Source organism: Phodopus roborovskii, unplaced genomic scaffold, assembly GCF_943737965.1.
Source record: "Phodopus roborovskii unplaced genomic scaffold, PHOROB, whole genome shotgun sequence".
Lineage (NCBI taxonomy): Eukaryota > Metazoa > Chordata > Mammalia > Rodentia > Cricetidae > Phodopus > Phodopus roborovskii.
Window position 1 is genome coordinate 13667942 of NW_026126409.1, and position 24282 is coordinate 13692223.

Below are 24282 nucleotides of genomic sequence, written 5' to 3' on the forward strand. Positions count from 1 at the left end.
AGCTGCCCAAGGGACCTCTGTCCTGTGCCAGATCCATTGTCTACACCTCTGCTTCTCTTCTTCACTCTCAGACTTCTTTTTAAATCCCTTGGTTTTGGAACCAGTCTTTGTCCTGCTGGGCCCTGCAGTCTGGATGTCAGCCCAGATGTTCCTCTGGCCTCAAGCTTCCACAGGCCTGGAGGTAGGCACCAGCTTTTGGACTTTGCTGCCCCAATGGCTTCTCCCTGTGTGTGTGTGTTGATCACTTAGTATTGCGATCAATCATTTCTCAGCTGGCTTCTCCAAGCCTCAAGAGTAAAGGCAAAGTCAACCCCTCCCCCCTTCTCCCCTTGGCCTATAGCTAGATGCCAATTGGGAGAGTTGGCCAAACAATCAGTGACAGGTTTAGCTATGACCTTACTAAAACAGAGTTTGCAAGCATCAATACTTCCTGTCTCTTCACAGTAGCATGCAAAGACCAAATAGCCTGGCATGGTGCAGTGAAGAATTGAAGGCAACATTGGAGTAAAGTTCCTTTGATGCTACATAAAACTATATATCAGGACACAGTGGTAAAAGAGAACAACAGTTGTAGAACCCAACCCAACCTACTCCAGGCAGTGGTAGAGTTCGCCTTTAATCCCAGCACATGTGAGGCAGAGACAGGCAGATGCATGTGAGTTCAAAGCCAGCCTGGTCTACAGAGCTAGTGGGTCAACTAGGGCTGTTACACAGAGAAAGCCTGTCTTCAAGAACAACAACAACAAGAACCCTACCTACAAGTCCCAAGGACCTATGTTCTCTGTCATCTTCCATCAGTCCCTCAGTGGCTAACAGTGGCCTTGGATGGGCCTTGTTAAGCCAGGCACCTGCAGGGAACACAGACCTCTGTTCATGTGGACAACCATGGTCTAATTAGTAAGCCTGTGGGGTGGGAAGGTTTGAGACCCCTGGAAGGAAATTATGGCTTTCATGGGACTCCCCACCCCACCCCCAAATACCTCATCTAGGAAAGAATATTCCCTCACAAGCTATTCTTCATCCACTTTCACCTCTAACAAAGAAGTCCTCCTTCCCTTCCTTTCCCTTCCCTTCCTTTCCCTTCCCTTCCTTTCCCTTCCCTGTCATCCTCTGTCTGTCCTACCATATCACTCATGGAAAGCTTTGTGAAATACACACACATCCTCAGGCACCATTTGTCCCCGGACCCAGCTGAATTGATGTCTGGGTGCATTCAAAGGTGTCCTCACCGAGCTGTCCCTCATGCTGGTGGCACTATGCTTTCCAGTGAAAAGGTCCCAGCTCTGGGCCTCACAAGCCCAGATTTCATTTCCCAACCAGCATTGGAAATTAAAGAAAAATGGAAGGAAATGTGCCCACGATGCTTTGTAAGGACGTGGTCTAAAAAACCCCGTGCCAGGGGCAGCATTGTTTTTCTTCTCTTTGTTTGTTTGGGGTTTTTTTCCACCCAAAACTAGAGATTTGTGGTTGAATGAAAGGACAACATTCCATGCCCACCTTTGGCTTGTTCGGAATGTGTGGTTAACATTCACGGAAGAGTCTTGTGTGTAAGTAGGTCAAAGCACAGTAAATAGAACTAACGGGGCTTCTGGCCTATGTTCTCTGAAAAGGCTTTTGTTCACTTATTTTATGCCTCAGCAGACAAACCATCTTAAGGCCAAACTTGGAATAATGTGGCAGGACTGTGGGCCATTGATGTACCACAGCCTGCTCAGGGGCCAAGCGGTTCCCTGTGTTCTGAGGAGGAGGAGGCACTGGCCTTGGAGGGTACCGAGTACCAGCCAAGGAGGTCACAATTGATCTGCCCTATGGAAAATATTTCCTTCTCTCAACCCTTATGAGCACCAACCCCCTGATTCTGCCTTCTGCCATGTCCCCCATCAACTCCCTCTTTGGCCCCCATATCCTCTCTGGCTTGGCTGTCTCCCTACCTGTAGTCTTTAACAATAGTGACCCTGGTTTCTTTGGTTCCTCCAAATGAAAAAAAGCACTTAGGGTTTCTGTTTAGCTGTGTCTGTAGCTGGAAACATGTATGGTTTTTTTGGGGGGGGTAGGAGTTGGTTTATTTGTTTATTTTGTTTTAACAAATGAGACTCCAAAGTTTTGAAAGGTTGAGAGCTAATATGCATGCTAAAGGATGAGAAACTGTCTGCTCTGAGCAACATTTTCCCCCATTCATTTTGTTTTCCTCTTTTTAACTGATAGGCAATTGCTGTATATTTATGGGGAAGAGTATGGCACTTCAACATGTATAAGCGGACAGGGTTCAAATCAAGGTGTGGCTCATCTCCAAGTCTGTGTCAACTCATGTTCATAGCCTTCAAGTTCCCTTTACCTGGCTCTTGGTAGGGATTGGTGGCTTATGTAAGCCATGAGCACTCACTGTGTTCAGCACAACACTAGCTCTTGCTCCTCCTGTACCAAACCTGTTGCCTATCCTCCCTCTCCCCTCTTCATCTCACCCTTCCCAGACCTCATTAATCACTGCTCAACGGTCTCCATCTTAGATATCATTTTTTTATCTTCAACAAATGAGTGAGATATATAGTATGTGCCTCTCTTTCCCTGGCTTGTTTTATTTACCATGATATACTCCATTTCCACCTGTATTTATTGGAAATGGCAAGATTTCCTTTTTTGTAGCTAGTGTTCCACTGTGTCTCTTTATGTGTGTATAGCAATGCATGTTACATTGTATTAATATATCATATTTTCTTTACCCATGAGCTAATGTTCACCTACATTAATTCCACACTATTGGAACTAGATTTCAGTAAACATGGTTTTATAAGTATCCCTCTGACATCCGATTTCATTCTCTTGGGGTATATACCACTAGTGTGATCGCTTTACAAGTAGAGCTAGTTTTGGATATTTTGGGGTAAAAGTCAGGCAGGGTAGGCTGGCATCTTTGTTTTGATTTGCATTTACCTGATGACTAGCCCTTGGTTCTTTTCTTTTCTTCTTCTTCTTCTTCAAAGACTTGTTGACTATTCTCTATAGGAACTGCCCTATTAATTTCTCCATCTTTTAAGAGGATTATTGCAGAGGGCACTGTTGGATGGTTTGAATTATTTATGTATTTTGGAATTTGTCTCTGGGCATGGTACTGCATGGCTATAATCCGAGATCTTATGAGGTAGAAGTGGGAGGATTAGAAGTTCAAAGCCAACCTTAGCTACATAGTGACTTCCAAGATCTGTCTCAGGAAGGGGAGGAAGGAAGGAAGAAAGGAAGGGAGGGAGGGAGAGAGGGAGGGAGGAAGGGAAAAAGAAGGAAGAAGGAAGGAAAGAGGAAGAAGGAGGAAGAGAGGAAGGAAGGAAGAAAGAAAGAAAGGGAGGAAGGGAGGGAGGAAGGAAGGAAGGAAGGAAGATATCCTCCTATTGGAAAAGGGAAACCACTAGATTAGCTTGTGTGGTGGGGGCTGGGTAGCCCAACAGTGGCTCTGAACACTTAAGAAACAGACCTAGTAGCTGATAGGCTCACAAGGCTGGATGCCTCTGCGTTTTCAAACTCTGGTGATGAGAGTCTTCAGGGTTCCTTAGAGTTGCTTGGAAGGCTGAAGGAGCTAAAGTCTGATGGCAGCTATGGTAGTAATGGTAGTGATGGCAACAGATGGCAGAAGTGAAGGTGTCCGGGCCAGTAGCGCCACTTTAGTCTTGTCTTTGCATCTGGGTCACCACTAGATGATGCTGGCCACTGTGAGGAATTGTTTTCTCAGCTCAGGTACTCCTTCCTGAAAATGCCAGCATGGGTCAGCCCCCAGGAGTGTCTCTTAGTGATTCCAGATTTCATCAAGTCGAACATCAATATTAACCCTCACAGATGGAGAGGTTACCAATAGTGTGTGGGTTGCTTTTTCACTCTGTTGATTGTTTCCTTTGTTGTTCTGAAACTTCTTAGTTTCCTATAATCTCATTTGCTGTTATTGCTCTTATTTCCAGTGTCGGTGAGTCATATAAAAACCATCTCTCACACTGACACCTGAAGTTATCCTCGTGTTTTCTTCTAGTTTAAGAGTTCTTTTGGACTTAGAGTTTCAAACCTTACACTTAGGTCTCTGATCCATTTTGAATTTACTTTATACAGGGTGAAAGATGGGGGGTCTGTCTAGCTTTATTCTTCTGTTTTCCTGGTACCCACTGGTTGTTGACTCTTTTGTCATTTCTCTGGTATATGTTATTTGCCCCTTTGTCAAAAATTAGTAGGCTACCAATCTGTATTCCCCATTTTTATATTCTCTCCCATTGTTTTATGTGTCATTTTTTATGGGTTTACCATGCTCTTTTGATTACTGCAGTTCTGTAGGACATACGATATTTCTAGGATCCTCATTCACACAATGACAGCCTTTATTATCCAGTAACTTCTGTAATGTAGTATTTTTTTCTATCCTAATGACTAATGCATGGGTATTCTGTGGATGGTTACATTAACTCTATTAATTGTTTTGGGTTGTGTATTTTGGGATCATATACATGTTTTAATAATATCTATTTTTCTAACCCATTAACATGGGAGGTGGTTCCACTTGTGTGCATGTCTATACTTTTAGGTTGGTGGGGAGAGAAGGAGAAAGAGATCTTCAAATTCCTTCCCTGGCTTTTTACAATTTCATTAGAGAAGACACTCAACTTCCTTCTTTAAATTTATCCCTAGATATCTCATTTTCTTGTAGATGCTATGAATGAGATCATGTTCTTGGCTTTATTATTAACAAGTTTATGTTGATTTGTAGCATCGCTAGTAATTTTTGCATGCTGGCTCTGTATTCTGCAGTTTTACTGAATTCATTTATCAGTTCTCAAAGGATTTTGGTGGAGTCTTGAGCTTTTGCTACATGGAGACAGGGGGACAATTTTACCCTTCCTAGTTTCGTTCATGTCTGTCTCTAATATAATTGTCCTGAGACCTCCAGTAGTATATACTACACCGAGTAAGAATTTCTACAATAGAATCCCTTCCTTTATTGTAGACCTTAAAGAAACATTTTCAATATCCTCCCCCCTTTGATGTTGGATATGGCTTTGTTGTATATAGTTGTGATTATGTTCAGGCATGTCCCTTCTTTTTTTTTTTTTTTTTTTTTTTTCATTTATTTTTTAACTTCATTTTACATTCCAACCACAGTTCTTCCTCCTACCCTTACTTGCTTCCCTCCATCTACTCCTCTTAAAGGGTAAGGGCTCCCATGGGGAGTCAACAAAACCTGGCATATCAAGTTGAAGCAGGACCAAGCCCTTCCCTGATGTATTAAGGCTGAGCATGGCATCCCATCATAGGGAATGGGCTCCAATAAGCAAGCTCGTGTACCAGGGTTGGACCTTGGTCCTACTGCCAGGGGCCCCTCAGATAGATCAAGCTACACAACTGTCTCCCACATACAGAGGGCCTAGTTCAGTCCCATGCAGGTTCCCTCAATATGGGTCTAGAGTTCGTGAGTTCCCATGAGCTTCGTTCAGCTATTTCTGTAGATTTCCCCTTCATGATCTTGACCTCCCTTGCTCATATATTTCCTCCTCCCTCCCTTCTCCTGGATTTCTGGAACTTGGCCTGGTGCTTGGTTATGGATCTCTGCATCTGGTTCCATCAATTACTGATGAAGGCTCTATAGTGACAGTTGAGGTATTCACTAATCTGATTATAGGGGAAGACCAATGTAGGCATCCTCTCCACTAAAATCAGGAACAAGACAAGGCTGTCCACTCTCTCCATATCTATTCAATCTATTCAATATAGTACTCAACATTCTTTTTTTTTTTTTTTTTTTTGGTGTTTTGTTTGTTTGTTTTTTGAGACAGGATTTCTCTGTGTAGCCCTGGCTATCCTGAAACTCACTCTGTAGACCAGGCTGGCCTCAAACTCACAGAGATCCATCTGCCTCTGCTTCCTGAGTGCTGGGATTAAAGTCATGTGTCATAATTTCCAAACTGATCTTTCTGTTCTTACACATCAATTTGGTATGGAAATGGAGCTTGTTTCTTGTTTTGTTTTCCATGAAGTGGGCCCATTCTGAATTCGACACGTTTCCTTGTGGTTGATGGGTTCCCATGCAATTATAGGCTAGACATTCAGAAGCTGAACTTGAATCTGAAATGCTCTCTAGAATTCTGAAGAAGCTTTACCTCAGACTTAATCAGTATAAAGGTAAATAATTTTAAAGAGAGTGTGAACAGAATAAAGTAGTTTATAGGATAAGAGTTAGGGGCTGGATCACTGTTGATAATGTGTTTGTTGCCTAAGAGTAAGGACCTGAGTTCAGATTCCTCAGTACCCACAAAAAGAAGAAGGAGAAGGAGAATGAAAGGGAGAGGGAGAGAGGAAGAGAGAGGGGGAGAGGGAGAGAGGGAGAGGGAGAAGGAGAAGGAGAAGAAGAAGAAAGGCTGGGAAGGGTTTTATGTGTCCATGACCCTAAGTAGGGGCAATGGCAGAGATAAGCATAGCCCCAGAGCTCATTGGCCAGCCAGTCTAGTCAATAAGTAAGTACTGAGTTCACAGAAAAAGATCCTGCCTAAACACACACACACACACACACACACACACACACACACACTTGACACTGACCTCTGGCCTCCACAGACACATATGCACACATACATATGCAGCCTGAATGCATATGTTAGTACTCAACATTCTATGTAGAGCAATAACACAACAAAAAGAGGTCGAGGGAATAGAAATTGAAATGGAAGAAGTCAAACTATCACTACTTGCAGATTATATGATACATAAGTGACCCCAGAAATTCTACTCAGAAACTCCTACAACTGATAAACACCTTCAGTAATGTGACAGGATACAAGATTAACTTTTAAAAAATCAGTAGCCCTTCTATATACAAATGATAAATGAGATGAGAAAGAAATTAGTGCAATTACCTTGAGTTTCTCTCCATTTAATTTGATGTTGGCTGTTGGCCTGCTATAAATTGCTTTTATTTTGCTTAGGTATGTTCCTTGTATCTCTGATCTTTTCAAGACCTTTTTTATGAAGGGGTGTTGGATTTTGTCCAAGGCTTTTTCAGTGTCTGATGAGATAATTATTCTTTTTTTTTTCTTTCATTTTGTTTATATAATGGACTACATTGACAGATTTCCTTATGTTGAACCAACCCTGCATCTCTGGGAAGCCTAACTGGTCATGGTGGATGATTTTTTTTTAATTTGTTCTTGGATTTAGTTTGCCAGTATTTTATTGAGTATATTTGCATCAATGTTCATGGGGGAGATTGGTCTGCAATCTGCTTTCTTTGTTGCATCTTTTTGTGGTTTGTGTATCAGGGCTACTGTAGCCTCATAAAAGGAGTTTGGCAATGTTCCTTCTGTTTCTATTGTGTAGAACAATTTGAGGAGTGTTGGTATTAGCTCTTCTTTGAAATTCTGGTAGAATTCTGTGCTGAAGCTATCTGGTTCTAGGTCTTCTTTTGATTGGGAGACTTTTAATGACTACTTCTATTTCCTTAGGGGTTATAAGTCTATTTAAATTGTTTATGTGGTCTTAATTTAATTTTGGTATGTGGTACCTATCCAGAAAATTGTCCCTATCCTTTAAATTTTCCAGTTTTGTGGAGTATAGGTTTTTGAAGTGTGACCTGATGATTCTCTGAATTTCCTCATTGTCTGTTTTTATTGTCCCATTTTCATTTCTGGTTTTGTTAATTTAGATATTCTCTCTTTGCCTTTTGGTTAGTTTGGACAAGGCTTTGTCTATCTTGTTGATTTTGTTGAAGAAACAACTCTGTTTCATTGATTCTTTGTATTGTTCTCTTTGTTTCAACTTTATTGATTCCAGCTCTAAGTTTGATTATTTCTAGCTGCCTACTCCTGCTGGGTGAGTTTCCTTCTTTTTGTTCTAGAGCTTTCAGGTCTCTTATGTGAGATTTCTCCAAATTCTTTATGTAGGCACTTAGTGCTATGAACTTTCCTCTTAGCACTGCTTTCATTGTGTCTAATAAATTTGGGTATGTTTGAATTCATTGTCATTGAATTCTAGGAAAGTCTTTCCTTCTTTAGTTTATCCTTGACCCAGTGGTTCAGTTGAGAGTTGTTCAGTTTCCATGAGTCTGTAGGCTATCTGTAGTTTATCTTCTTGTTGAGCTCTAACTTTAAGCCATGGTGATCCAATGAGATACATGGGTGTATTCCAATTTTTTGTGACCAAGTGGTCAATTTTAGAGACAGTTCCATGAGGTGCTGAGAGGAGGTATATTCTTTTGTCTTTGGGTGGAATTTCTATAGATGTCTATTAAGATTATTTGAGATATAACATCTGTTAGTTTCATTATGTCTCTGTTAATTTTCTATCTGGCAGACCTGTCCTTTGGTGAGAGTGGGGTGTTGAAGTCTCTCACTATTAATGTTTCAGGTTTGATGTGTGATTTACACTTTAATAATGTTTCTTTTACAAATGTTGGTGCCCTTATATTTGGGGCATAAATGTTCATAATTGAGACTTCCTCTTGGTGAATTTTTCCTGTGATGAGTATGAAATGTCCTTCTTCATCTCTTTTGATTACCTTTAGTTTGAAGTCTATTTTGTGAAATATTGAGATAGCTACACCAACTTGCTTAAGTCTATTTGATCAGAAAGTCTTTTTCCAACCCCTTACTCTGAGGTAATGTCTGTCTTTGAAGTTGAGATGGATTTCTTGTATGCAGCAGAAGGAGGGATCCATTCTGTTAGTCTGTGTCTTTTTATAAGCAAATTGAGTCCATTAATATTAAGGGATATTAATGACCAGTGATTTTTAATTCCTGTTATTTTTGGTAGTAATGTATGTTTGTTTCCCTTCTTTAGGATTTGCTGGTGTGGGATTATCTATTGCCTGTGTTTTCATGGGTGCAGCTAACTTCTTTGGGTTAGAGTTTTCCTTCTAGTGCTTTCTGTAGGGCTGAACTTGCAGCTAGGTATTGTCAAAATTTGGTTTTGTCGTGGAATATCTTGCTTTCTCCATCTATGGTGTTTGAAAGTTTTGCAGGGTATAGTACTCTGGGTTGGCATTCGTAGTCTCTTAGTGTCTGCATACTGCTTTCAGAGTCTCCATTGAGAAGTCGGGTGCTTTTCTGATGGGTCTGCCAGTATATGTTACATGGCCTTTTTCCTTTGCTACTCTTAATATTCTTTATATTCTTTCCTTATTTTGTATGTTTTGGTTATTATGTTGTGAAGCCTTTTGTTTTTGTTTGGTTTTTCATTTGTTTTGTTTTGTTTTTTTGTTTTGTTTTGTTTTTTTATTTTGTTTATTTGTTTGTTTTTGTCCAGTCTATTTGAAGTTCTATAAGTTTCTTTTACTTTCTTAGGCACATTCTTCTTTAGGTTGGGAAAGTTTTCTTCTATGATTTTGTTAAATATATTTTCTGTGCCTTTGAGTGGCAGTCTTCTCCTTCTTTCCCTATTATTCTTAGATTTGGTCTTTTCATGGTGTCCTAGATTCCCTGGATGTTTTATGTTTTGACATTTTTGGCTTGATGTTTTCTTTTACCAATGGATCTATTTCCTCTGTTACGTCTTCAACACCTGAGATTCTCTCTTCCATCTCTTGCATTCTGCTGGTTATGCTTGTGTCTATAGTTCCCATTTGTTTACCCAGATTTTCCATTTCCAGAATTCCCTCAGTTTGTGTCTTCTTTGTTGAATCTATTTCAATTTTCAAGTCTTGAATTATTTCCTTCACCTGTTTGGTAGCTTTTTCTTGGTTCTTGGTTTTCTCGGCTTTCTTTACAGAATTTATTGATATCTTCTAATTTTTGTTTGTCTTTTCCTGGATTTCTTTAAGGGAATTTTTCATTTCCTCTTTAAATGTCTCTATCATCTTCATAAAGTTGTTTTTCAGGTCACTTTTTTCTGCTTCTTCTGCATTGGGATGTTTAGGTCTTGCTGTTGTAGAACCACTAGGTCCTGGTGGTGCCATATTACTCTTTACGTTGTTGAGGGTTCTTATATTGTCATCTAGCCATTTCTTCTTCCAGTCTGTGCAGGCTGTGTCTGTGGCTCATGGACCAATAAGTACAGTTGCTGTCTGGGTCTCAGGGAGCCACTGAGGTCACATGGGTGGGGGGGTTGGGGCAGAGTGGGACTCATGGATTACAGGGTTCGATGGGGGTTGGTGGAGCAGCCTGCCTATAGGAGCCTTGCCTGCTGACCCCAAACATGTTCTTTCTATACTTAATTTGTTTATCATGAAGAGACCTAGAAGGTAAGTTTATTGGGATAGTCAGTCACCTGGTTTTCTTCTGTTGACATAGTGGATTATTGGCTTGCATATGTTAAACCATCCTTGTATTCTTGAGAATTTCCTGATTGTGCTACATGAGCTATTGAGGTAAATTTGGATCTGGTTTGCTATTATATTGAGAGTGTTTGGGTTTTATGTGTTTATATGTGTTTTTATCAAGGATATTAAACTTCATTGTTTGTTTGTGCTCTGTCTAGTTTGAGTTCACACAATGAGTAAAGTTTCCTCTCTTTCCAATTTGTGATTACTCTGAGAAGAATTCACGTTTGTTCTTTACAAGTTTGGTAAAATTCAGCACTGAATCTATCTGGTCCTGGGTTGAGTTTTTTTTCTAATATTTTGTTTGGTTTCATATTTTTTTTTCTTTGTTTGAGGATATTTTACTACTGGTTTGGATTTGTTTTTGGTTTTTGGTTTTTTTTTCCTTGTTTTTGGTTAATAAAGTTTCCTATGTCCTATGGTTCAATGTTGGTAGATCACATGTATTGAGAAGTTCATCCTCAGCAGGGCATTGGTGGCCCACACCTTTGATCCCAGCACTTGGGAGACAGAGGCAGGTGGATCTCTTTGAGTTCAAGGCCAGCCTGGTGTACAAAGCTAGTTCCAGGACAGACTCCAAAGCAATACAGAGAAACTCTGTATAGAGAAACAAAATCAAAAAGTTCATCTTTATCCTATAAGCTTTGCAATTTGTCAGCAGCACCGTTTATCAAGTTTTATAATGTGCCTTTGTGTTTCTGGGATACCAATTGTAATGTTTTCTTTTTTGTCTTTGATTTTATTTTCACTTCCTCTCTCTTTATTTTCTCTCTCTCTCTCTCTCTCTCTCTCTCTCTCTCTCTCTCTCTCTCTCTCCCCAGAATTTATTATTTTTCAAGTTAACTTCTCTAGGAGATAAAGTACAAAATGTGAAAACCTGAAAAATGTTTTTTTTTTTTCAGGTTTTGTGCATCTTTTTTAAGAACACAAAACTGAATGAATATATTATGTGTTTAAATGTATTGAGGGGAGATAATAAATGCATAGGAAACAAAACAAACTAAAAAGACAATTATTGACCCCAAGGAAAACAATCTCTTTTTACTCTTAATAAACACAACTTAAAAAAAAAAAAGCATTAAACTGTAAGGATAACTTATTCATCACAGACCCCAGGAGAAGTAGATTGGTTCACCGTGTTCACCACAAGCACCGCATAGGTACCACCAGGGCAGTCGGGGGAAGTGGGAGTGCCCACATAAGCCTCGTGATCTCCGTGGGAAGGAGTGGCAAGGCAAAGTCAAGTGAGGACAGGACAGTGTAGTTTATATGCTAAGTTCTGTTACTGAGTGTCTGCAGCAGAGGGGCAGTGACCTAGCGTGGGGCCCACAGGAGAGACTGGGTGAACGCTCGGGTTTTGTGAAGTTGCTGTGAAAGATAAGTGTGAAGGTTACCCACTCTCCCTCCGACCTGACAAGCCCTGAATAAGGCTGTGTTCCCATGGCTACCAGGATCTCAGAAGTTAATTCGTTAGAAATACAGAAAGCAGAAAGGTGTGACACACAAAGACATATAGGCATCCCTAGGGAGGAAGTCAGATGACATGCAAAGGAAACAGCAAAGCCCCAAAGCAATGAGTTACCTTGAGCAAAGTGTCCCCACATGGCCTAGTAAGAAGAGGCTGGGGTGTGAGTGCCATTATCTTAACCTTGACTCAGAGATACAGGCCTCCTATTAAAGGTGCTTCCTGAACATTCTCCATGGAGTCATAGGAAACATGTCTCCTCAACAGCTTAATAAGTAAAAGGGATGTGATCACTGCCCCCCAACTTGCCCTCAACTCAAAAATGTGGAACCCATGTTATTAGTCTTCCTGCCTCTTCTCCATAGAGCAACCTGGGTACCTGTTCCAGGACACCTAAGTCACACTTTTCTCATAAAGAACAGATGTGAGACCTCAGCTTATGACTCTTGTCATCTCTGACCTCTTGTCACAAGAGACTGCCTACAATTTCCCCACCAGCTTTTATCCCTTGCCCCCCTGACCCCAGGCACCACAGTAACTGCTTTGAGACCTCTGGCAGTGAGCAAGAGTTGATTGAAGTTGAGCACTCCAGCTCTCTCAGCGCTGGCCTGCTGTGGATCTGCATTTACTATCTCAAGAATGCTTTCAACCCACACAGGCTCCAGTGGGCCTCATTTCATGTGAATTGATACCCAAAGAATGACTTCCCAAAACAGCACTGGGAGAGAGAGAGAGAGATACAAACCAAGAGGAAAAGAGAGACAGGCAAACAGACAAGACACACAGACAGAAACAGAGAGCTCCAAGGGAAAGGAAAGAACATTTAGCCAAGAGCTAATGACTTAAAATGACTTTTGAGCAGGAAGCTGATGCCCAGATCCTGGAGAGATGAATTCTGCATGTACTTAAGCTCCAGTGTATCTATGGAGATGAGAATTGTTTGTTCACATCATGGTGTAAAAAGAAACACAGGCATGGGTCTGAGGCTGGTATTCATAGCTAATCTTTCTCTGCATGGTTTATTAGTGTCTGCAGGTATTCCTTCCCAGCCCTAGATGCCCTACATTCTGCCATTTATATCCAAAAACCTCTTATAGCTCTCTCCTCTCATCTGGTAGGCTCTCAGCAACAGTCAAAAGTTACCAGCACAAACCAGGACTCTACTTCCCAGCTTAGCTAGAAAAATCTTGGCCTTTTCACTACCAGGAGCTCTGCACAGAGCTTTTGCTGTGTGCTCCCCAGTTTCCCTGCTCTTGTGATAATATCCATGCAAAGCACTCCAATAAAAAGTGATGCAAGAGAGGAAAGGGTTCATCTCAGCTTACACTTCCCAGGTCATAGTCTGTCACTGAGGGACATCAGGGAAAGAACTCAAGACAGTAATCTGAAAGTAGTATTACTGGCTATCCCACACAATATTATCTCCAACCAAAAAACTCATTCACACCCAAGGATGTGCAGAAACCATGGAGGAATGTTCTTGCTTGCTGGCTGGCTGGCTGGCTTGCTTTCTTTCTTTCTCTAGTTCATGCTTAGCTACCCTCCTTACACAGCCTAGAACTACATACCCAGGGAATGGTGCTATCCACAATGGGCTAAATGTTTCTACATTAATTAGCAATCCTTCATAGGCATGCCCACATGACAACCTGATTAAAACAGTTACTCAATTGAGACTGCCCTTTCGGGTGATGCTAGACTGTGTCAAGTTGATAGGTAATGCCAGCTACACACTTTATTCTCCTGATCTACCCATATAGTTATTCATAAACTTACCAGGCATTCACATCTCTCCAAATATTCTAAAATGAAGCTCATATAACCTATTTAAATATACATTGTTGAGGGGGGAGCAGATAGGGCAGGGAAGGAGAGAGATAAATATGTGTACATAGCCCAATCTCTAATGTAAAAAGACATAAAAGTAAAGTAAATTTTAAGTGGAAGTATTTTAACACAAGGATGTTGGGGCATAGCAAATCTGTGCAGAATGAAGTGTTCCCATGTTTATTTCTGAGTGAAGGGTCGCAATAATTGGAGGGCTACAAATTAGACCAACAGAGGAGTGTTGTAATGACAACTCAGACTCCAGCAAGGCTCAGCCAGCCCTGGGGGATTTGGAAATGGTAAACAATTCCTGGTAAATTGCCAACTGAGCAGTGCTTTCCCTCCCCTTGATTTACATGGTGGTTATGTTCTAGAAAAATAAAATCCATCGCTCATTAAAATTGCCAGCTAGAACAAAAAGCCTGATTTTCACACAGAGCCCAGCTCTCTCAAAGGAGAGCTGGCTCAGGTTTGTGCAGGATATAGGCAGTCACCCCTTGGGTGGGGTTGTCCATGGCCCCCTTATAACAAGCATTGTTGGACTCTGGGGTATATGAAAGAACTCCCCGCATGAATTGAATTTCCCCAGATGAGTCTCCATGCCTGGTGACTCCATAGGATGCTTCACTTAGATCCCTTGTCATTCATCTGTCCTCTCTTCACAGCATGCAGAACCCAGCTGTCTCGCTCTGTCACTCTCCCCTGTGGCTCATGTACTTGATACTTGTTTAAAACAACACACACACACACACACACACACACACACACACACACACACACACACACACACACACACACAGCTGACGGAATGAGGAAGATGTTTCCTAAGGGAGAACACGGCTTTGGATAGCATTTCTCTTTAGTTCACCTGAAAAGAACCTTGTTATAAAATCCTGTGCCTCGCCAGTTGAAAGACGTAAAAGATGTTTTAGTGTGTGATGCTAAGACACGCTTCTAGTTCAGCATCACAACACACACAGACGTCAATCTCAGGAGAATGCCCCTTTGATGGCTAGGATGAATGCTGTCACCGCTGCATGCTGGTGATGATTAGGGCAGCTGATCACCTTGGCATAGTAAAGGCTAGGCTTGGCTCTGCAGAGGCTGGATTGCCTCAAGCTGGTTTCCCTGAGGCAGTGAGGCTGCCACATGCGAGTGCCAGGTGCACACTTGGCCACTCCTCTGCGTTCTGCTGCGGGTTTTTAACATTTCTGCCATAAGGGGAAGGTCTATTTACTGAGACATGGTGGCTTTTCATAGCCCAGGCATATGCTCTAGAAATCGACTGTGTTACACCCCTTCTGTATTGAATTTTTTTCCTGTCAGAGGCTGTGAAATTGGCTTCTTAAATCAGAAACAGAAACATACAAGCTGGCCTCATTTGTTAATTTGTAGGCTGCTGAAAAGAAAAAAGAATCAATCTTTACCTTGCTCTTTATGGAAACATGTTTTTGGTCTCCCCCTCCCCCCCCCAAAAAAAAGAAACTCTCCATAAGCCTGTCCTTTGGTAGCAGCTGGCCTCTTCCGCCATCTCGCCTCATCCCTTTGACCATCACCTGCATTCTCACTGGGAGATGAAGGATGCAAGCTCCCCTGGTCCCAGGGGCCGGCCACCAGTCCCTTTTTATACTGCTGCTTCTGCATACACCATTCCTCTGGCGAAATTCACACTAAGTGACTCCTGATGCCTCGCTTCCAGGAGCCTTTACTGGCCACCAGTCCTCAGGTTTCCTGAAACTGTCACTTACTCTAACCTTTTGGCTTCATCACATTGTAATTTATCACCCTCAAAGTACATCACCTCCTCTGAAATGTTGTGACATTGAGGACTCAGGCAAAACTAATATACAACTTAGAAAAGCTTGGCATGCTTAGAAAATATGAATAGATGGGGAGATCATTGAAAACTCTCTATTCCCCTTTCTGTTATTGATGCCTGCCATGTGCCTTACTACTGTGTTCCTACACTAAGGCAAGCCTGTCAGCTTTCTATGTGTTTCCCCCTGCCATGATTCAAATATAACCCTGAGAGTTCATGATTTGGAAAGTAAGTCCTCAAATTTACATGCTGATGATATTCAGAGGTATCCCTTTGGGGGGGTGAGTTGTCCTGACTGTGGACATGGTGATAGGACATGCATGATGCAATTAGTTTCTAAAAGAGGCAGAGGGGAGGCTTGTTTGCCCTGTCTCACAAAAGGCATTCACCAGAGACTGAACAGATGCCAGCATTGTGCTTTTGGACTTTTAAAGCTCCAGAACTACAAACTAAATCAACTTCTTTATAATGTACTGCATATGTGACCTTTGGGGACAGGCCAGGAAACAGGCCATGACACCTTCATAATCATCTTCCATAGCTCAGGACAGAGTCTTCTGAAATTCAAATAGAGTTCATGTACACCATTCCTGAGGACAGACTCTGTCCTCGCTCCTTGCTTTTATCCCAGTGACTGACTCACAATGTTTACACAGAGTCTGAATGGGCTGGCATTCCCTGGCAGAGAAATAGGGACAGTGGTCCTGGTGTGAACATCCTGGGACACTGGTCATGGTATGAGCATCGTGGTCTTCTGATAAGTGCCACAGAGATGGCATTCCTCTGCCTGGATTGCCAGTGTTTGGTTACTGAAGACATTCCAGGTAAGAAAGCACCAGATAAGAGCTTTCAGGTACCCCAAGAGAGAACTCTTTATACATCCTAGTCATTTTCCCAGTGTTCAAGCATAGTCACTGTCAGGACATAATATCTTCCTATAAACCAAGATTCTCCATGGGTGGGTGCATACCTGTTACATGCTGAACAGACGCCTTCTGTGTCACTGGCTTCCATGTCAGTCTACCTACAACTTCAGCTGCTCCAACATATTTTCTGTGTTGCTTGTGCTTTGATGTGGTCATTAAAATTTCATCAAGCCCCCTTGGGATGATCTACATTCTTCCTCAGACCAGTGCACAGAGCCAAGTCATTAAAATGTTAAAGATCTCAACCTATAAGCAGCAGACCTACCCCAGCTCAGGTGTGTAGGGGAGCCCATAGTGTTCTGTGAAGCCATCTCCTTGATCCAAGATCTGCACCTACCTGTGTTGAGCCTGGCTACAGAGTTGGTGGTCTTCATTGTGCCTGTGTCTAATCAGGGACAGCCAGCTGTCCCTTGTGAGTGTCATGCTATACCTTACCATGCAGGATGAGTGGTAAATGCAAGGCCTACCCGACCTGAAGTTACAGGATGGGAGAAGAATGCAGAGGCGCTCCTGACTGCAACAGGGAAGATAATCATGGCCCCACTTAGATCTGGACCCCATACACACCTGTAGCCTACCATCAACACTCACAGAGATGTAGCATCTGTGGCTAGCACATGTGCCCCAGCCTCCTTCCTTCATGACTCCCGGTGTGGGGACTAGCTGTAGGAACAGTCTTCACAGTGATCAGATCTACAGGCACAACATACACCATGCTATTCAGGAAGTAACACTGGTGCCTTCTGTTGAAAAGCCTGCCATCCATCCCATCAGCCATATGGGTCTCTGTTAGAAGGGCCAGAGTGCTTGGCTTCCTGTGGTGTTGGGGCTGGAAGGAAAACGGGCTCCTTTTCAGGCCAATTTCAGAACATTACTGAAAAACTAAACATTTTACAGTGAAAACACCACTTGGAAGACTTTTAAAATGTGGAGTTTTATAATTCTTCTCCATCTAGCATCTGAGACGCCTCTTCTCCAGCCAGGGTTGCCCTTTACTAGCCTTGGAGCTAGTAAATTGCCCAGACTCTGGGCCACATGGTTTGCAAAGGAGCTTCATTGAGTTTGGGGGTGGGGGGGGTTGGCAGCTGTTCAGAGAAACATCATGTTCATTCCTGTGAGATTTAGCTTATTGGAAAAGGCAACTGTTGAATTGCAGGTGTAGAACCAGAATGTCAGAAAGCTTCAACATCTAGTGACCAGGTCTGCCTTCAGGCAAGGGACACGGCACAAAGGTTTTGAGTTGGCATTCTTAGAGTCTTTGGAATTCACAGTGTGCAGGGATATGATGCTCTGTGTACATTATATCCATACATGTCTTTCTTCATTGGCTAGTACATGTGTTTTGTGCATGTGATGTGCAAAAGATCAATGGATGTCTTTCTTTATCGGCTAGTACATGTGTTCTGTGTGTGTGATGTAATCCTTCTTTGGGGATTAATTCTCCGTTATTACTATTTACCACTAACAGACATTTAGACATAATATAGAGATTACCATAATTTCCTCTCCTGTTTTTCCTTTTTCCTACATTCCTAGTACCTTCTCACTTTCTCCATATTGTTTATCTTTTACTTTTATAATGGGAAAAGAAATCAATGGCTTTGTATTAAGACCCTTTCAGGGTTTGGAAGACTGTGAGAAGGCACATCTTTATGTGTGCATGACTTAAAATGGTAAGTAGTCAAAGGAGTTACATCTTCAACACTTCTCAAGGGACTGTTGACATGTGCTGTCTCTGCTCTCTCCCAGGTGCCTCAGGATGACTGGGGTGCATATCCCACAGGTGGCAAAGAGGAAGAGATACCCTGCCGCAGGATGAGAAGTGGCAGCTACATCAAAGCCATGGGTGATGAGGAGAGTGGAGAGTCAGACTCCAGCCCCAAAACATCTCCAAAGGTGACCCTCCGGCCAGAGCCCCTGCTGAAGTCCATTGTACAAAGACCACTTGGAGACCACCAAACGTAAGAAACATTTCTTCTCTCTCCTGACCATTTCTGTCCCTCCCCAGGGCTAGTTAGCCGTAGGTGAGCTATCCCCACTTTGAATTAAGTTGACAGTATTAGAGCCTATGCCATCTGTTTCCTCATTCTTTTTGTCACATGACTACCCTACTTGGCAGGGTTACTGTGTAATTTTATCGTGTTCTCCTTCCCTTTTCTCCCTTCAGACCCTCCTGTATACTCCTCTCCTTGCTCTCTTTGGAATTTGTGCCCTCTTCTTTCATTGTTTTATAAGTACAACCTGCTCAGTCTATAGAAGGTTGTCTGTATATGCGTCTTGAGGACTGATCATTTAGTATTGGATAACCAGTCGGATGACCAATCAGACTTTGGTTCTTTACTTCATTATTGTGCAAATATGCTTGGGCAATTTCTGTGTCTGACTAGGTTTTAGTTTTGGATTTTTGAGGGGATGGTGTTGAGGTAGGATCTCATGTAGACCAGGTTGTCCTGAAACTCACCATGTACCAAGGATGACCTCTGGGTCATCTTTTGATCCCTCTGCCTCCTCCTGTGTGATTTGAAGCCTCCAATATGTATTAGGACCTAGCACATTATCCAACATTGCACTAAGACAGACATGTTTCTATTCAAATAACGGTGTGACTGTGAATGTCTGTGAGGAAGTATCTGAACAAGGGTGGGTGGACCACTTCATAGCAGATTTTTGTAAAGGTGAAGGACATGGCTTGTTTTCACAGACGTAAGATCAATAGACTCTGTATATTTGTTCAAAGGCAAACCATTGATAAGCTTAACTCCTGAGATATAAACAGCTAAAACCACTTGGGAAATTAGCTATTGAACTATGCAAAACGCAGTTGCTCTCAGCAGTCTCCCTGATGGCGTGTTCAGTATGTCAGGGAGTCTGGTTATAAATGCTAAGAACCACCTGGTGCCTACTCACTTCCCATTTAGAGATGCCTGTCCTGCATAAGTGGACAGCAGCAGGTGGCAAGCCGCTCAGTGTTCTGTGTGTTCATACAGTTGTTCCCTGTGATTCTCGGTGAAACACCAAACTCTAATCAGAGTCACCCTTGTGTAGCCTCCACTAGCATGGTACTCATCATAATTAGGCAATACTACCATAATGTCTTCCATTAAACCCAATAACTCATGAGCATTAGCTTACAGAGTGCAAATTTAAAAATTGAATTCCAGAAGAACTTATTGGGGGAGTCATGCAGCCTGGGGCAGGCCATGTGAGCAACCATCTTTCTTAGAGAACAGAGAGGTGTATAGTGTAATTTTTTTTATTTAAAACTTTTATTTTTCATTTTACATACCAACCTCAGTTCCCCCTCCTTCTCCTCCTTCTGCCTCCTCACCTCCCCCCTCCCCACCCTCCACCTACTCCTCAAGGGCATAAGGCCTTCATTAGGAATTCAACAAAGTCTGGTATACCAAGTTGAGGCAGCACCAAGCCCCTCCCCACTGTATCAAGGCTGAGTAAAATATTCCACCAAAGGGAATGCGCTCCACAAAGCCAGCTCATGTACCTGGGATAGGTCCCGTAGCCACTGCCACCCACCCCCAACAGATCAAGCCACATAACTGTCACCCACATTCAGAGGGTTTAGTTTGGTCCCATGCAGGTTCCCCACTGACAGAGTAGTGTAATTTAAACTAACCTTATTCCTCGGCTTACCTGCAGGTCGAACAGGGCTGGGGGTGGACCCATTGGCATGGGGAAGAGTTCTTCCTGCTGCACTGAGACCAGAAGTACGAACCACTTAAGTTAACCGAAGCTTTTATTTTCTAATAAGCTGCATAAATAGACCACCTTTATTCTAGAGTTTATTTAGGTTCAGAGACTGTTTCAAATGAAATTGATTATTCTAAAATTGCATTCAAAATATAATTGTAAATAACAGGGTCTGACAGGCTCCTCATTATTTTTTCCTTTTGCACACCATAGAATTTCCCAGCAGGAGTGACTGACAGATACTTCCCAGACACAGAGCAATTCAGAGGCTGCAAACAGACACACAAATTCGCTCGTCTCTGTGAGCGTATGTTCTCTTCTATGCCCAAACAATTTGGTTACCTTTGGCAGTCTTTCAGAAAGCAAATGTGGCTGGGGAATGTGCATGGAACTGAACTAGGCCCTCTGAATGTGGGTGACAGTTATGTGACTTGCTCTGGTGAGGGGGGAGGAGCTGGCTGTGGTACCAGTACATGAGCTGGTTTTGTGGAGCCCATTCCCTTCTTTGTGGAGACCTTGTTCAGCCTTAATACAAGGGGGAGGGGCTTGGTGTTGCCTCAACTTGGAATCCCAGATTTGTGCCCTGGAGTGGATGGAGGGGGGGTGAGATAGGGGTAGGTGGGGGTCGGGAGAAGAGGAAGGAAAAGAAACTGGGGTTGGTATGTAATTTTTCTTTCAATTAAAAGAGAGAAAGCAAATGTGATGGTGAGGGATGAACTTGGCAGTGAGCTGGGGAAGGGTCTTAAGTCTTGTCATGGGTTTATCCTGCTGCCCTCTTGGCACTTCCTTTAGCGCTGTGCAATCCCATAAACTAGAATGTATCAGCAGCCTGTTAAGGCTGCCTAGCCCTGGGGTGGGGTGGGGGGTAGAGTTAAACTGTCCCTCTAGTTGTCAGTTTTATCAGTTCTTTTGAGCTGTGTAATAGAAAATCTCCTCCGTGAAAGCTGCAGATACCCTGCTTTTGAAGCGGCGCCTCTTGGAACACCGAAATTATTCTGCGGAAAGCTGTCTTGTCCTTCATCATTAAAGAGTCAGTCCCCTCATTACTGTTACAATGTATCCACATTGTTCACAGGGACACTGTCATTTCCCAAGATGAGTCTCTAAAGCAGTGCATGATCCTAGAAAGTCTTTCTCAGACAGGAACCCATGCCAAGCCTCTCAGCTGCTGGGTTCAGGGATCAGGATGTCCCTGGAGGCCAGGTGGAGGCCTGCCCATCTGTATGCCAGCCCCTGCTGTGCGCCGAGCACCAACCAGGGCTCTTACCAGTTCATTTAAATATGATTTCCAAGCTACTACTGAATCCAATTTACTGTAGTTTTTAATTAGCTTACGTATCAGCAATGAGATACTTGAATTACCAATTCAAGTCTGTTATTATGAAAACTAGAGCTAATAATTTAATTTGAGCCTTTTGCTTTGTTTTTCTTAGTTGAATTAAAAATCAAAAGTCTAATAATGTTGAACCTGCCTGCACCACTCAGCGCTGAAGGCAGCACTTTATACTTGTAAAGAATGGAAGACTTACCCAGGAATCTGCTCACACTCATCAGAAAGCATCTGTATATTCTTAGAGACCCATGAGTCCTGAGGGGCTCAGTCTTGACGGTCAGCTGGACTAGCTGAGACATGACTAGTGAAGACTGCCATGTGGAGCCATGACTGGGAGAGTAACCCCGCCCCCAAGGTGGGTGGAAACATCTGGTAAACATTTCAATGAAAACAAAAGCTGTGAGAGAGTATATGAGCTTTCTTTCTCTTCTGGGCAAGAGTGTCTGTGTCTGCAACAGACCTTCCACATATACTAGACCCCAGCTTTTCCGCCTTCCACTGCGAACTCACTACCTGGTGCTCTTCTAGGTGCTTCCAGACTTTCCACATTGTTAAGCCCGAAATCCAGAACCCGATTTCTAGGGCCTTGGCAAATTCCTTTAACATGTCCCAAATTCAGGGGCCAAGTATGTTCTTTTTGCACTAGTTTCAGGGTTAGGATGTTTTTCCCTGGCTCTAGGCTTAGGGATAAAGTGTCTCTTTTACTAGCTTGGGTCCCAAATCCAGGATGTGTTTCTTTCCCTGGGTTGGGGCTTAGAGCTGAGCCATCCAGGGTCAGTATAGGGGCTTCAAATCAGGGATTTCTGAGGCCTGGGTCTCTCAAAAATGTCCTCAAAAGTACTGAGCATCCTGGTTTGAGTACCTGTTCTCTGTCTCCAGCATCAAGGTAGCCACTGTTGAGTCATCCAGCCCCATGTGGAAGCCAAGTCAATAAGTGTGTGTGTGTGTGTGTGTGTGTGTGTGTGTGTGTGTGTGTGTGTGTGTAATTTCCTTTTGATTTTGCCCCTTTAAGGACCCTTCCTAATGTAGACACACACACATTCTGTAGCCTTAGAATAGAGAAAAATGTTTAAACATCTTATATGAGGAAAAACCATCGATAATAACCAATTTTAATTAACTTTAATTCAATTAAAAACTTAATTTGTGGTCAAAGCAAAGAAGCCAACAAACCAAAAGTTGCTGTCACCAGGCTAATTGACAACAGAAACAGGGAAGGAAATTTTCAGTGTGAAACAAATGTTCATACTTTTAATGTACAGAGACATCTTGGGAATGAAAAATGAAAAGTTAATGTAAAAACAATTACAAATGCTTAAATCTTTCTGGAAAATGTAGAGTTTGGAACTAAAAAACCTGAAATTTATTTTCTTTCTTTATTTTTAAGACAGTTTCTCTATGTAGCCTTGGCTGTCCTGGAACTCACTCTGTAGACCAGGCTGGCCTCAAACTCCGAGATCCTCTTGCCTCTGCCTCCTGAGTGCTGGGATTAAAGAAATGCACCACCATCACCTGACCTAAAATTTATTTTGAAATTTTTTCTGTAGATTATGAATACATGAGAAAATATAGCAGTGCCATCTGCTTGAGTGTGTGTCCCTGTAAGAGGCTTTGGGGCAGCTGACTGCCTGTTCTGAGGAGGGAGTATGAGACAAACCTCAGCAGGGAAATGGCCTATCCCCAGGGAACGGCAATCTTTACCAGCTCAGTTCCTGGCCAGCTTCTCCTATTAATGAGCGTCAAGCACCGTGCAGGGCAGAGGCTTCTTTTCCACCTGCAAGCGTGAATACCATTTGCCTCCATTTTTGCTTTTTCACAAATGATAGCAACAACCTCCCACCAAAATTAAGATGCTGGGCGGGTGGACTGCTTGAAGCACAAGCAAAAAGACCTAGAGAGGTGACTCAGCAGTTACAGAGAGGCAACCCAAGTTGGACCGTGCTTCTGGCTGGTTCACAGCCATCTGACACCCTCTCTGAACTCCAGTGCAATTTCTGCCATGTGTACATACCTATATAGACATAATTTTAATACAGAAGGTGGGGCAGGGTGGGGCGGGGGAAGTCTATGACTCTGTACAACATCCACATAGCTCATTGAACTTGAGGGGTGGAGCTGGTACTCGCGTGGAGCCTTCACCTCTATGTTCTAGATTCTTCAGTGTGGGAAGGTGCTCTTCAGGCCATGGAAAGGGAAACCTACATCAACCCAGCCACAAACCCAGCCACCTACAGTCTGTCCCGCCTGCAAAATGTGTTGGGGCAATGGCGACACAGAATTGTGGGCATGACCAACCTGTGTCTCGTTTAACTTGAGGCCCACACCACAAGAGGGAGCCCATGCCCTACAGTGCCTGGATGGCTAGAAACCAAAGACCTAGAGTCCTAGGTAGAGTAGAACCAAATGCAACGGGCCAAAAATAGATAGATAGATAGATAGATAGATAGGTAGGTAGGTAGGTAGATAGATAGATAGATAGATAATAAAATTCTTTTTTTTTAGATGGTAAATGGTCTTTAATATATAAAAAGAGAAACAGAATAAAGGAAATGCCAGAAAATCTAGACTGCAAGACTGGCAAAATTCAAGTTTTGAAGAGCTTTCTGTGGCAAAGAATAAAAAAGTCATAAAGTTACTGGTTTAGTGTCACTTATGACAAAATTAGAACTACCATTATGGATTTTGTCTGACCATTTTGCAGAAATATTCTCACCTATATGGATAGACAGCAATTTATTCTGCCATTCTGCTATGCTTACATGAATGGCAGATTGTTCCTAATATTATAGCATATATAACACTATAGTAGGTAACTTTATAAATATTTGCTTCGCATAATGAAATAATTCTTAATGATAGTCTACTATACTCATCCATTGGTGCCTTGTCTGGTCATCATCAGAGAGGCTGTGTTTAGCAGCACATAGAAGCAGG

The 24282-nt window shown here is 42.5% G+C and overlaps 1 protein-coding gene across 1 annotated transcript in view; it reads left to right on the plus strand.

Moving 5' to 3' along the window:
- The window catches only part of Dlgap2 (DLG associated protein 2), a 654093-nt gene that overhangs the window by 559600 nt on the left and 70211 nt on the right, over positions 1-24282 (plus strand). The window contains exon 6 of the mRNA XM_051182070.1: positions 18060-18271. Coding sequence (XP_051038027.1) covers positions 18060-18271 — 212 coding nt within the window. The remainder of the gene's footprint in view (positions 1-18059; positions 18272-24282) is intronic.